Below are 14,906 nucleotides of genomic sequence, written 5' to 3' on the forward strand. Positions count from 1 at the left end.
GATGCTTTTATTCCACAAGTCACAGATTCTAATTATAATAACCCTGTTTTAAATTCATTGCCATGGCTTCCTATGATTTGCTATTACACTAAATAAACTTCACTGTTTAAAATTTCCATGATCAAAGGAATAAAAATGAGAAATGACACTTTTGAACCAAGTTATATAGAATGAAATTTAATAAATTCTTTACAGGAATATAAAAGGAACCTTTATATTTATAGCTAATAAAGTGGGATAAAAAGTTTAAAAAGTGAGAAAGGGCCAAGAGGTTATAGAGAGCTAATAATTAAGATTTAATTTGTCATGATTTTCCCACAGCCAGGAATGATAAATGTTCAATTTGTGATCTTGTGGCTCTACCTGAAAGAGAAATGAACATATTTTTACTTCATCAGTATATCAATGATCTAATGTCATCCATAAGCCATTTTGCACATTATTGTAATTTTTTATTTCTTTGCCGAAGTATAAAAATTTCCTCTCTATCAAAGAGCAAAAGTGAGCAGAAGACCCCTCAAATAAATATGAGAAAAGTATGGTGGGTCCTGTTTTATTTCTTAGGTTGTGATATTGAAAATACTTTGTAGAACTAATGACTGTTGTTTTTAAAGAAACAATAAGGACAAAATGCAAAAAGTCTTACTTTAAAAAAATCTACCTAAAAGAACATAATATTCTGTTGTTTTCTGTAGTTCTAATTCATATTAACAGGTATATAGCTATAATTATAGCTCTTGTATTATTTCTAGATTACAGATTGCTGTAATTAATATTAATACATTAATTATATTATTATATTATATTATTATAATATTAATATTGCTGAAATTATAAGGCTTTCAATAATTTTCATTAAATTAAGAATACATAAGCATCTATTACCTCTTTCCATTCATCCACACAGAAAATTCTGTAAGAATCATTTCCATATTTTCCGATCCCATGTAATTCAATTGGATATTTCCATTGCTTAACCAAATATTCATCTAAGGAACAAAAAATAGTTATAATAAAAAGCTGTACTAAATTCTATTAGTTATAGAGAGTAAGTTTTAAGTTTAACAATTACTTATAATACTTTAAGAGTAGTTGCTCACTTATAAAAATTCAAACTACAAGAAATCAAAACTTTGATAAATTAAAATTATACGCTTGTTCTACTATCAGTAGCTAAAAAAATAGAATACTCATAAATAATACAGATGGCACTTCACTTCTATGTTCAAATAATTTCTCAATAAATCAAAAAAGGACATACTACTAAAATATTCCAATTCCCAAATTTCCAAATGGTTTTAAAAATGGCAAAAATATATCAATTTTACAAGTACAGTACCAGTAAACAAAAAACCATTAAAAAGTTCATGAATAGAGATAATAGAGATTGTGTATACATATTATTTTGAATCACAATTTACAAGAACTAAATGATAATGACTTCAAATATATGGAACACATTTCCACTTATTGTCTCAATCATGAATGTATTAAGAGGTCTTTGGCCAACTATCATTCCTCAGTTTTGGTCTTCCAACCACAGTAAGAAATACAAATACTGATATATATAACTGTACCAAGATTTTATTAGATAATATACATGAAACATATGGAATATTATAGATATTACCTGAAAATTTGACAATGGTCTTTGCTCTGAGTTGATATAGGCCAAGAGGTTTAAGCAATTCTGACATTTCTTTCCAGTTGGTAGTTCTTGCTATATTTGGTGAAGGATATTTCTTAAAAAATTCCCACATCACAGGGATAGCCATTTTCCCTAGGCAAAAATAAGAAACTGTGAACAACAACATGTGCACCGAATTCGCAAAGCTGGCTGCAATTTCTCAAAAGACAGATTTTTCTGCACAAAACTAACTTGGCACAAACCTGTTGACAGTTTTTAGCCATACTGATATCTTACAACTTACATACAGGATTCACAATTTTCTACATGTAATTTAAGTGACAGAAAATCCTGACAGCAGCCCTACGGTTTATATTGTTAGCATGAGTTATATGGTCATAACTTCATTAGCTGATTTTTAAACTATACAGTGATACCCCGTCTTACGAACATAATTGGTTCCGGGACGAGGTTCGTAAGGTGAAAAGTTCGTAAGATGAAACAATGTTTCCCATAGGAATCAATGGAAAAGTGAATAATGCGCGCAAGCCCATTAGGAAAATCCAAAACTTTTAAGTTTTTTTAAAAAGCGGTGGACGGACGAAGTGGAGGAGAACAGAGTGGGGACAGGCGAGCCGAGGAAGCGTCGGAAGAGGGGATTTCCCCCATCTCGCTGTCAAAATGTGTCCGTGGGAGACTCAGCCATCCATCGCCCACTGCCCCCCTCCTGCCAGAAGCCCGCAAAGAGCCAAAGGTGGGTGTGGAGAAAAGTGAAACTTTCAGCTCCTGGATGGACCAGAGAGCCCACCCACCCGCCCAGCCGAATGCCCTCCCTCCCTCCGCCAACAGCGCCTGTCCCACCCTCTCCAAGAGCTGCACCGAGGCCGCTTGGGAGCCACTGCTTCCAGGAGGGTTCCCCTCGCTAGCCTGCCCTAGATCTGCCGTTCAAGGCTTTGGTAACTTTGGAGGATCCCTGCCCAGCACACGCGCGCTCTCCCGGCACAACTTGCCGAGAGGATTTTTTCCCCACCTCTCACGATCCCTCCAATGCCCCAACCTGAACTTTAGCTTGCGGGAGGAAGGGGGTTAGCTCCCCACATGGGAGCCACCCAAAGGCAAAATATGATTTGAAAAGCTCTGGTACGCAAAAAGCTTGGGGACAGCGTGACTTGGTAATGTGGGGAGGAGGAGGAAGAGCCGGGCCGGGAGGAGGAAGAGTGGGAGGAAGGCAAGATCTGCTCCCAACACCCGTTGGGAACGCGGAAACCAAGGGTTCTCAGCCAAGAATTCTGAAAGAGACCGAGCTTTATGCAATCTCTCTTGGGATTAAAGGAGTGGGTACACAAAAAGAGGCGCTAGAAACACACGCTCAGTATCGGAGCTTCTTTCCTAAGCCCGAGATATCAAGGAAGAGATTTGGAGGTGGGGGGTGGAGGTGCGTGTGTGTGTGTGTGAGAGAGAGAAATAAGAAGGGTCCTTTCTCAGAGTCCACAGAGATCTACACTGATGCTTCTTTGATAAAGGAATCTCAAGGGGGGGGGGGGGGGCAATGAAAAGAATCCAGAGTCCTGGAATAAAAGTCGAACCGACACAAAAGCCCAATCTCTTCACTAGAAACACACGCTCAGACGTTAGTTTTGGTAGGGGCAAATTGTTTATTCGGAAAGGGACTGGTTTCCTCAGGGCTTTGAAAAAGTTACGATCTGAAGTCGATTGTCCCGAAATGCCTGGATTGGTAAATCGCTTTCGCTGGTTCCTTTTAAGTCCTTTGTTGCTTGGCCAGAAATTGTAGACCAAAGAATAACAGAAGACTTCAGGCATGGACTTATGGTTGCAAGATTTCCTCTCAGAGAAATAAGAAGGGTCCTTTCTCAGAGTCCACAGAGATCTACACTGATGCTTCTTTTATAAGGAATCTCAAGGGGGGTGGGGGTGGCAATGAAAAGAATCCAGAGTCCTGGAATAAAAGTCGAACCGGCACAAAAGCCCAATCTCTTCACTAGAAGCAGGATTGGGGAAACCCGATGAGGAAATAGGCCGGGCTTTTCAAAGGGGAGTTACAGCACTTAAAGAAGCTTTGCAGAGCCCAATGTGCGGCGGGGGGGGGGGGGGACACTTCAGCTGGGAAGTCACCTCCACTACCCTCTGTTGTCTTTTTTAAAACCTGATTGGGGGGGAGAGCTCAACAGCACAGCCACATGGTTACTGCAGGACTGGTTTCATGGGCAATGTAGTTCCCACCGAAGGGATCACGCCGCCCTCTGCCAGGTGATGGCAGTCTGAGGACTACTGTTCCCAGCATGCTCCCAGCTGGAAGGACGAGGCAGCTCAAGAAGGCTCACCAAAACACAGCAATGTTTCTCTGTTACATCAAAAGGGGAATGTTCGGCAAGCGGACGGTGGAAGAAGCGAAAGTTCTCCCTTCATGAGCCTCTTTTCCCCGCTTTTCTGTTCGGTCCAATAATATTCCCCCACTCCGGTTTCACTATAAAAAAGAAGGAGGGGAGGAAGTTTTGTGGGGAGTGTTTCTCTCCAGCCCCCTCCCCGGAGTTTTCGTAACTTACTTTCTTTCTTTCTTTCTTTCCTCCCTCCCTCCCTCCCTTTCCTTTCTTTCCCTACTTTAGGACCCGATCAACTTGCCATCTGGCCTGAGAGGAAATCTTGCAACCATAAGTCCATGCCTGAAGTCTTCTGTTATTCTTTGGTCTACAATTTCTGGCCAAGCAACAAAGGACTTAAAAGGAACCAGCGAAAGCGATTTACCAATCCAGGCATTTCGGAACAATCGACTTCAGATCGTAACTTTTTCAAAGCCCTGAGGAAACCAGTCCCTTTCCGAATAAACAATTTGCCCCTAACAAAACTAATGTCTGAGCGTGTGTTTCTAGTGAAGAGATTGGGCTTTTGTGTCGGTTCGACTTTTATTCCAGGACTCTGGATTCTTTTCATTGCCACCCCCCCCCTTGAGATTCCTTTATCAAAGAAGCATCAGTGTAGATCTCTGTGGACTCTGAGAAAGGACCCTTCTTATTTCTCTCTCTCTCACACACACACACGCACCTCCACCCCCCACCTCCAAATCTCTTCCTTGATATCTCGGGCTTAGGAAAGAAGCTCCGATACTGAGCGTGTGTTTCTAGCGCCTCTTTTTGTGTACCCGCTCCTTTAATCCCAAGAGAGATTGCATAAAGCTCGGTCTCTTTCAGAATTCTTGGCTGAGAACCCTTGGTTTCTGCGTTCCCAACGGGTGTTGGGAGCAGATCTTGCCTTCCTCCCACTCCTCCTCCTCCCGGCCCAGCTCTTCCTCCTCCTCCCCACATTACCAAGTCACGCTGTCCCCAAGCTTTTTGCGTACCAGAGCTTTTCAAATCATATTTCGCCTTTGGGTGGCTCCCGTGTGGGGAGCCAACCCCCTTCCTCCCGCAAGCTAAAGTTCAGGTTGGGGCATTGGAGGGATCGTGAGAGGTGGAAAAAAATCCTCTGGACAAGTTGTGCCGGGAGAGAGAGTTACCAAAGCCTTGAACGGCAGATCTAGAGGAGGCTAGCAAGGGGAACCCTCCTGGAAGCAGTGGCTCCCAGACGGCCTCGGTGCAGCTCTTAGAGAGGGTGGGACAGGCGCTGTTGGCGGAGGGTGGGAGGGCGACCGGCAGGGCAGGCGGCGTCTCCAGGCTCTCCGGTCCATCCAGGAGCTGAAAGTTTTGCCTTTCTCCACACCGAGCTTTGGCTCTTTGGGGGCTTCTGGCAGGAGGGGGCTGTGGGCGATGGATGGCTGGGTCTCCCACGGACACATTTTGACAGCGAGATGGGGGAAATCACCTCGCCCGATGCTTCCTCGTCTCACTTCCAAGCGGAGGAAGCGAAGGGCAAGAGGGGAAAGTGGCAGCCATATGGGGCGGCTGTGGAGAGCTCCTCTGACGCACGGTTCTCTCTCCCCTCCAACACCTTTGACGTCACGGAGACCTCCTTCCTGGAGTCCAAGTTTTGGCTGGCCAGGAAGGATGTCTCTGTGACGTCAAAGCTCCGCCCCTGGAATTCCCTATTGGGATTCCCCACCTCAGTTGGAGCCTCCCGACCTGCCGAGAGAGCCGCAGATCACAAAAACTGATCGGCGGCGGCGGGTTCGTAAGGCAAAAAAAGTTCGTAAGAAGGGGCAAAAATTTTCTGAACCCCGGGTTCGTATCTCGGGTTGTTCGTAAGACGAGGGGTTCGTATCATGAGGTACCACTGTATATGTATAAGATCCAACCAAACTTGCATGATACATTGAGCAAATGTCACTACTGAATCATTACCATTCTAGTAGCATTAATTCACTTTGCATAATTTAAATTCAATACTGTGAGGTCCTCTTTCTGGTTCTCCTTATCAGCTGGATGGCAGCATTTTTGTTAGAGAGAAAATCTACATCATCATCATCATTATTATTATTTATTAGATTTGTATGCCGCCCCTCTCCGTAGACATTCACTAGAAATACACCAAATCATAATTTGGACAGAGTAACTTACTGTACACAGCACTTTATAGCCTGATTAGCACTCCCTGGCAAATTTATGTTTTAACTTGTCTGCAAAATGAATTACACATGTCCCAATAGCACTGGACTGAATCACAGGAAAGCAATTCTATCTATGCATGAGAATTCAAGAAATGCCCATAATTTGCTCTCTTATTTACCTGAGGTTTTGTTCAGAAATATAGTTGCAATCAGAAGTTTCCAGGGATCATGAAACAGTGTTTCCTGAACAAGATTAAAAGGAGAACGAGGCGGAGTCCATTTCCTAAAAGCTTTCCTTCTTGGTGGACTTGGAGCTAATACAAAAAAAGTGACCATAATTACTTTTATTGTCTACAATTACTCCTATAGATACAAAGACACTCTGAGTTGCTTTTTCAAGATCTAAACAGAAAGAGATCGGATGGATCAAAAATGTGCTTCCTTCTGACAGTGTTTGGATGCTTCTGTTAGACTGGCAATATATGAAGCAAAATACGCCAACAGTATTATAACTTTCCTTTTCTCTTGTACAGGCTGAAATTATTAAGAGCAATCAGAAGCTATGTTGTAATTCTCAATCAAATTCAATAGCTAGAATTTTACACAAATAAGTTCACAAATTTATTTTTATTAGCGGAGAATGATTGTTTAAAATCTAAATATGGTAAAACCTTCTGTTTTCACAATTCATGAATAAAAGCCCATGTGCCAGTGCTCATAATGTAAACAATGTTTTTTTTCATTACATCTGAATTCAATCAATATAACTGACCAAATGTTTTAGAAGGGATGATTTAATACACAGAAGGAGATTACTTTCTTCATTCTATCTTCATATACTGTAATATATTTGAAATTATTCTGTGTTTATAAATCATCCATCCAAATATTACCCGTAATAATTTACTAAGACAACTATAAATATTTATACTTATTTTAGGACATCTCTGCTTACATTTAACTATGCAGGTATAAAAACATTTTAATTTACATCCACATAAATATGGCTAATATCAGACTGCAAATTCTATTAGAATTATTTTTTAAAAAAATAAGCTTGCTAATTTTCCACAAAGCCTTTTCATATAAAACATTTTTACCTTCTTTGATTAATTTTCTAGAAAAATACGGACTGGTTTTCTGTCTTTCTACTTGGGTTCTTCGAGTACGGCTCTCTAATGGTAGAAAAACAAAATAAAAAAACAAAAGCAATAATGTCAAACGTTAAATTATGCTCTTGGTGGACAGAAGATACACACAGAACAACAATCCCTTCTTTCTGCAATACAGATAGTCCTCAACTTAAAATCACAATTGAGCCCCAAATTTCTGTTCTTAAGTGAGACATTTGTTACGTGAGTTTTGCCCCATTTTATTACCTTTCTAGCCACAGTTGTTAAGTGAATAACGGCAATTGATAAGCTAGTAACCTGGTTGCTAAGTGAATCTGGTTTCCCCAATGATTTGCTTGTCAGAAGGTCACAAAAATGTGAATGCAAGATCTTGGGACACAGCAACAGTCATAAATATGAACCAATTGCCAAGCATCTGAAGTTTGATAACATAATTTTGGGGATGCTGCAAAGGTCATAAGTATGAAAAACGATCACAAGTTACTTTTTTCAGTGCTGTTGTAACTTTGAACAGTCACTAAACGAACTGTTGTAAGTCAAGGACTACCTGTACTAGCATTGCCTCTATCTAGGAAGAAGATAGGTTAAATGGAGTTGTGTGTGTGAGAGACATTTTTTTCCTTTTCTTCATTCCATGCAAGTATACCTAACCTCTAAGGCAGTGAGGGCGAACTTATGGCATGCATGCCACAAGTAGCGCATGGAGCCATATCTACCAGCATGCAAGCCATTGATTGCCCTAACTCAGCTCCAGTGTGCATGTGCATGCTGGCCAGCTGATTTTTGGCTTGCATAGAGTCTCTGGGAGGGCATTTTCATCCTCTGGAGGGCCTCGGAGGGGGGCACTAGGAAAGGGTGGAAAAGAAAACCACTGGAGCCTACGGAGGGCGAAAAATGGGCATACCCAAAGTCGTGAAACGGGAGAACGGGGGGATTGTGTGTGCATGCACGGGGGAGGGGCAGGGGACATTGAATTATGGGTGTGGGCACCGACACGTGCAATAGCACGCACGCATGTGCTTTTGGTACCCGACGGAAAAAAGGTTCACCATCACTGCTCTAAGGCAGTGATTTTCAACCTTTTTTGAGCCGCGGCACATTTTTTACATTTACAAAATCCTGGGGCACACCACCAACCAAAATGACACTCTAAGACACTCTCCTCTCTTTTTCCATCCCTGTGTCCTCCCTCCCTTGTGTGTGTGTGTGTGTGTGTATACACTCTTGAACCATTTCCAAAACCAAGTGAGGGCTGGGGGGTTTTTCTCTCTTATTCTTTGGGTGCTTTTTATCATATGCTTTAAATCAAGAGTCACTTCTCTCTCTCTTGTTTCTCTCTCTTTCCTCTCATTCTCTGCCTCAATCATTTTCTCATTTCTCTTTTTTCCTCCCCTTTTTGCTCATTTCTCTCTCTCTCCCCCTTCCTCTCCTTCTCTCTCTCTCTCTCTCTTGCTCTCAGCAAAAAGTTGCAAAACTGGAAACTGAGCTTCCTTCTTCACGGCACACCTGACCATGTCTCGCGGCACACTAGTGTGCCACGGCACACTGGTTGAAAAACACTGCTCTAAGGCAGTGTTTCCCAACCTTTTTTGAGCCGCGGCACATTATTCATATTTTCAAAATCCTGGGGAACACTGAACGGGGGTGTGTGGGGTGGCGGCTAAAGAAAAGTTTTGACAAAAAAAAATCTTCCTCCATTTCGCTCTATTTCTCCCTCACTCTTTCTCTCTCTTCCTTCCTTCCCTTCTTTCTCTCTCTCCATCCCTCTTTCTTTCTTCCTCTCTTTTTTGCTCTCTTTCTCTCTCCCTCCTTCCCTCCCTATATGTCTTTCTCTCTCCCTTGCTCTCTGCCTCTCTTGCTATCTCTTTCATTCTCTCTCTTTCTCTCTCTCTCTCTTTCTCTCTCTCTCTTTCTTGCTATCTCTTTCTCTCTCTCTCTGTCTCTCTTTCTCTGTCTCTCTTTCTCTCTCTCTTGCTAGCTCTTTCTTTCTTTCTCTTTCTCTTTCTCTGTCTCTCTGCCTCTCTTGCTATGTCTCTCTTGCTCTCTCTCTCTCTCTGCCTCTCTTGCTATGTCTCTCTTTCTCTCTCTTCCTTTCTTCTCTGCAGAGGCCGGCAAAGGTTTTTCTTATTTTAAATGTTCCGGGTGGCAGGGGCACGCACACACACCCGACATTCCAAATCCTGCCTCAGCTGTGAGAAGAACGCCTGCCCCGCCTGTCCTGCAGCCGTTTCGCTGACAGCCTGGGACAAAAGCGCTCGGTGAAGGGACTGCAAGAGGGACCGGGCGGGCGTTAGCAGCCGGATGAGGAGGACGAGAAGCCACCCCCAATCCCCCCCTTCCCTGGGTGCCTTCCAAAGGCCCCTGGAAAAAGGCAGGAGGTAGCAACAAGGCGCGAGGACAAGCAAGCAGCTTGGCGGAGGGGAAGCGCTGACGGGCTCTCCTCCTTCCCCACCCCCGCGCTTCTCTCCCCGCCCTGGCTTTTGCTTCGCCCGCAGATTTCCCCGCAGTTCAAAAGGAGGCAAGAGGTGGCCTGGATGAAATTGCGGGGAAATCATGGGGCGAAGCGAAAGCCAGGGCGGGAGAGAAGCGCGGGGGTGGGGAAGGAGGAGAGCCCCTCAGCGCTTCCCCTCCGCCAAGCTGCCTGCTTGTCCTCGCGCCTCGTTGCTACCTCATGCTGCTCCCACCATGGCTGCGTGCGGTTCCGGTGCCCCTGGCTGAAGGTCGTCCTGTGGCTGGTCTTTGGCTTTACGGTTGCTTTCTGGTTCCCTCTCCTCCCTCCGCCTGTGTCTACCGCCAGCGCCTCATTCCTCGGAGCTGCCGCTTCCTTCCAGGCAGCCCAGCCACGCTGCCGTAGAAAGTGCAGAGGTTATTGCCGCCACCTCTGCCTCCACTCAGGGAGCCACCGTGGTTGAGCTGAGCGAGAGGAAAAGGCGCGGTGACCACGGTGGCTCCCTGAGTGGAGGCAGAAGCAGTGGCAATAACCTCTGTGCTTTCTACGGCAGCGTGGCTGAGCTGGACGGAGGGAAGCGGCAGCTCCCACTCGAGGAACCCACGGCAACGGGAGACGGCTTGGTGGGAGGCGACGGCGGGAGACACAGGCGGTGGGAGGAGAGGGAACCAGGAAGCGACTGTGAAGCCCAAGACCATCCACAGGACGACACTCAGGCAGCTGGAACTTCTCGCGGCACACCTGGCCATGTCTCGCGGCACACTACTGTGCCGCGGCACACCGGTTGGGAAACGCTGCTCTAAGGAATAGAGATACTATATTTTTTTGACTACAAGACACACAGGTGTATAAGACGCACCAAGATTTCAAAGAGGTAAATAAGAAAAGTTTTTGTCCTCACTGGCCCCCGGGAGCACTCTGCAAGCCTCCCAAACTCTCTGTGTACCACATTTTTGCAAAAATGGATGTTTCTGCAAAAAACAGGACATGCAGAGGGCTTGGGAAGCCTGCAGAGTGCTCTTGGGGGCTGGGGGAAGGCAACAGAAATTTAATCCTTTTCTGAACCCTCCATCCTTTGAGACAACTCCTGCTTTTTCCCCAGAGATGCAGCAAGCAGTACTTTTATTGGCTTTTTAAAAATTTGTAAATCAATCCTCTTAGAGCACAGGTGTCAAACTCAATTTCATTGAGGGTCGCATAGGGTTGTATTTGACCTGGGGTGTGTGTGTCAGGGTGGATGTGGCTATCTCAACATCACTCATATCATGGGCACCCGAGTGCTCTGCCAGTGAAAACTGGTTTCTGAGCTTCATTTTTGGCTGTGATGGCTTCCTGTAACCCTCTGCTTGCAAAAACAGAGCTCAGTACGGCCACCCGTGGCCTTCACAAGCTCCATTTTCGTCTGCAACAGTCTCCTGTAACGCTTGCAGTGAAAACAGCTCAGGAGAGCCACCCGAGGCCCTCACAAACTCCGTTTTTAGCTGTGATAGCCTCCTGCAACCCTCTGCCAGCAAAAATAGACCTGGGATGGCTGCCTGCGTCCTCCCTGATCTCCGTTCTCACTGGCAGAGGCACCGTAGACTTTGGTGTTTCCAGGGCAGTCCTGCGGGCCAGATATGCACTCAGCAGGCCAGATCTGACCCCCAGGCCTTGAGTTTGAAATCCCTGTCTTACAGGGTAGGTAATCTAAACCAGTGTTTCCCAACCTTGGCAACTTGAAGATATCTGGACTTCAACTCCCAGAATTCCCCAGCCAGCGAATGCTGGCTGGGGAATTCTGGGAGTTGAAGTCCAGATATCTTCAAGTTGCCAAGGTAGGGAAACACTGATCTAAACATTCTGGAAAATAAATAAATATATAAACCCATACTTTTGGTTGATGTAACAGGTTTATCTTCGCACACCTGGGAAACAGTATTATCCATAGTGGAATCCCTCTGTTCACTTGCGCTCTCTGAAGCCATCACGTTTCTTTGCATTTCCTCTATTTTATCAGCGGCTGCAGTGATTCTGCTGCAAGAACTTTCAGTACATTTTAATATTTCTGTACTTGTTTGGTGTTCTAAAAAAGGTTCAATCTGTTTATCACTCTGCTCTGTTTTTGGTTCAAACAACAGTTCATCCTTAAAACATATTTTTCTTTTCCTTGAACTTCTTCGGCATACTTTGTTTTCACTGGAATCACTATTAAGTACACACGTTTTGTTCTTACACATGGCACGTTTACTGCTTTGTGCCTCTTTTTTGCACGCTGATAGACACTGTTTTTTATTTTGGCCATCAGTGATATTCCTTATTTCAGACTTTTTGCATTTTCTAACTTGAATCTTCCTTCGAATAGTACCGTTTTTATCACTTTTGATAACACAGTCTTTAGAAATATCTCCGGTACTAGTCCCATCCTGCAAACAGATAGCAGGAACTTTCGTTTCTCTAGAATCAGATCCAAGTTCCAAGTTACTTTCTAGAGAAGGTTTATAATCTCCTTCACTGTTTCCTAATCCAGGGAGTGAAACTGTACTCCTAGAAATGCAACTCTCAATTTCTGTGCCTGCATTTCTGGTAGAATATCTTTTGGTTCTTAACCGTGTATTCCTCTGAACAGCCATAGTAAAATCAAAATCCTTTGTTGTCAGAGTGATATCTTTGTCCTCTTTAAAGTAATTCAATAGAGCAAGTTTAGATCTGAACTTGAATCCTGGAGCATTGAGAAAAAACCAGTTTGATCAATAAAGTTCATAATCATTGGGGGGGAGGGAAACATGCATGTAAACAAAAAATATATAAACAATTGGTGTCATCGCATTTGCCATCTTTTATCTTATCTTGAATTGATTTTATTGCAATTTATTTATTATGAGAGTTGGTGAGTCAGGAGGCATATAAGTTTAATAAATTATTAATAATCATAGTCATGGAAAAAATAATATAAACAATAAACTACCATTTTGAAAGAAAAATTGAAATAGTAACAGAAGAACAATTTATAAACACATTTGCCACACAGTAGAGATGCCAGGGAATTAGCATCTCTCGAGAACCACAATTTAAAAAAATGTGCAATTATACATTTTATAATTATAATTATTTACAATACTACTACATAGTCTTATAAGTGTCTCTTGAGGAAAGGTTGGACTAGAATAGGGGTGTCAAACTTGCAACGTGATGTATCACAACTTTTTCCTTGCTAAAATGAGTGGGCATGGCCAGCACGTGATACATTGGGCTCGCGGGCTGCAAGTTTGACACCACTGGACTGGAACATCTTCAGGGCCCCTTCCAATTCTAATGATGATATACAGAGTTTATGAAACAGACTAAATCTCACCAGATGAACATAGTATGATTCAGAAGTATTAAGCGTATTTTTCATAAACAATCACAGGAAATGGTATATTTGAGAATATGTTATTTGTGAATATATTATGAACAGAGTGGAACATCTTAATAGTCCTAAAACACAAACCCTTTAAACAGCATTAGATTATACATACATACATACATACATACATACATACATACATACACACACACACACACACACACACACACACATACATATATAAAAGTACATAATTTTGGGCAAAAAGTATCATATCATTGAATGCTTTCTCTATTCTGCAACAGGCTGTAGCAGAAGTAGAAAAGCAAGATAGGCAACTGGGATTACCCAGCACAACAAACAATATATTTTACTGCAGTTCTATCAGTTTGTCTTTGCTTTATTGTATTATCATATTCTTCTAGAAGTGTTTGATGATAAGACTGGAAATTCTAAAGATACTGCTCCTTACAATACAAGCTATAGTAAGAGATTCTGATCTAGTTTTATTATCTCACTGTGTGACAGTATTTCCCATCTTGTTTGCCTCCATGATGGGTGGACTTCAATGCAGTCCAATGCAATCATTACTGAAATTTCAAACATTTCCAATTCAGACATGGACGTTGCCAGAATGAAGAAACATTGGTCTTAGACAGTGGTTCTCAACCTGGGGGTCGAGACCTCTTTGGGGGTCAAACGACCATTTCACAGAGGTCACCTAAGACTGTGGGAAAAGACAAATTTCCCATGGTTTTAGGAACTAAAGCTTCTATTCTGGTGCCTTGGAACATATTTTTATAATCTGACCAATCAGGCGTTTACAGTGGGGGTGTCCCTCTGATCTTCCTGCCAATCAGCTTAAAGCTCTGCTGGGAGAATTGGCGCTAGACTTATGGTTGGGGGCCACCACAACATGAGGAACTGTATTAAGGGCTCTTGGCATTAGAAATGTTGAGAACCACTGCTTAAAGAAATTCAAAGTCTTATTGTTATTATCAATTTAACAATCATGGTAAGGTTGGAGTGAGAGCAAATTACTAGTTTAAAGTCACACCCTGAGCTTCATGGCCAAGCAGACACTGGGATCTGTACTCTCTCCTGTACAACATTTTAACTAACTACCTTTCTGACTTTCTGACTAGTGCCAACTGATTCTTAGGTATTATTGTCTTTGGACAGATCCATGTAATTACAATAGTAATGCAATTTCTACTTTCATAAGGTAAGCAGCTTTATCTCTTAGCAACTTTCATCTTCAAATACTAAGATAGAAATGGGACTCGATTCTTTGCATTTCTGCCTGCAGAAAAAAAAATTGGGAGGGGGGGGGATTGTGTACAAAAAAATTTGCTAACTTTACACTTGCTGTCGTACTAGGGCACTTTTTCCATGCTTCAGTTTCAGGTTTTTTCTCACGCTTCGGGAAATCGACAGAGATACTTTTGCAGAACAAACAGGCAAGGCTTTTTCTAGGTGCCGCCTGTTATCAATGCAAGGCTGGGCATCGCAGATCAACAGGTCATCTATTAAATAAAAGTTTTTAATCCCAAAGCGGATTTATTAAAACGGATTGAGAAAATGGAAACCATCATCCTACCATTCATTGTATACAGTACTGGGAAATTTAGCATGCATCACTGTTTAAAACTCAATCGACAGAACACAAACGGGTTCCACTTCCATTATGACATCACTGAGATCAAACCAATAGACTAAGCCTATTGGCACAATCTAATGGCTATAATAAAAAAATCCATCTCTCCTTGGTTTCCTCCAATGGAAAAAAATCCTTACCTTGTCTCATGGAGATCCCTCTCTTCCTATTTTAACACCAAAACTGGACTTCCCGCAGAAGGCGCCAATTCTTACTA

General features: G+C 42.9%; 1 protein-coding gene across 1 annotated transcript; it reads right to left on the reverse strand.

Moving 5' to 3' along the window:
• Positions 1–161: 161 nt before the first annotated feature.
• On the reverse strand, positions 162–14,639 carry MBD4 (methyl-CpG binding domain 4, DNA glycosylase). The gene is given in 9 exon segments (XM_070738309.1): positions 162–363; positions 886–989; positions 1,631–1,780; positions 6,305–6,439; positions 7,226–7,300; positions 11,578–12,405; positions 14,410–14,494; positions 14,497–14,589; positions 14,592–14,639. Coding segments are annotated over 9 exon segments (1,599 nt in total). The 3' UTR covers positions 162–282.
• Between the last annotated feature and the right edge of the window lie 267 nt (positions 14,640–14,906).

This window comes from Erythrolamprus reginae, chromosome 2, assembly GCF_031021105.1.
Source record: "Erythrolamprus reginae isolate rEryReg1 chromosome 2, rEryReg1.hap1, whole genome shotgun sequence".
NCBI lineage: Eukaryota > Metazoa > Chordata > Lepidosauria > Squamata > Dipsadidae > Erythrolamprus > Erythrolamprus reginae.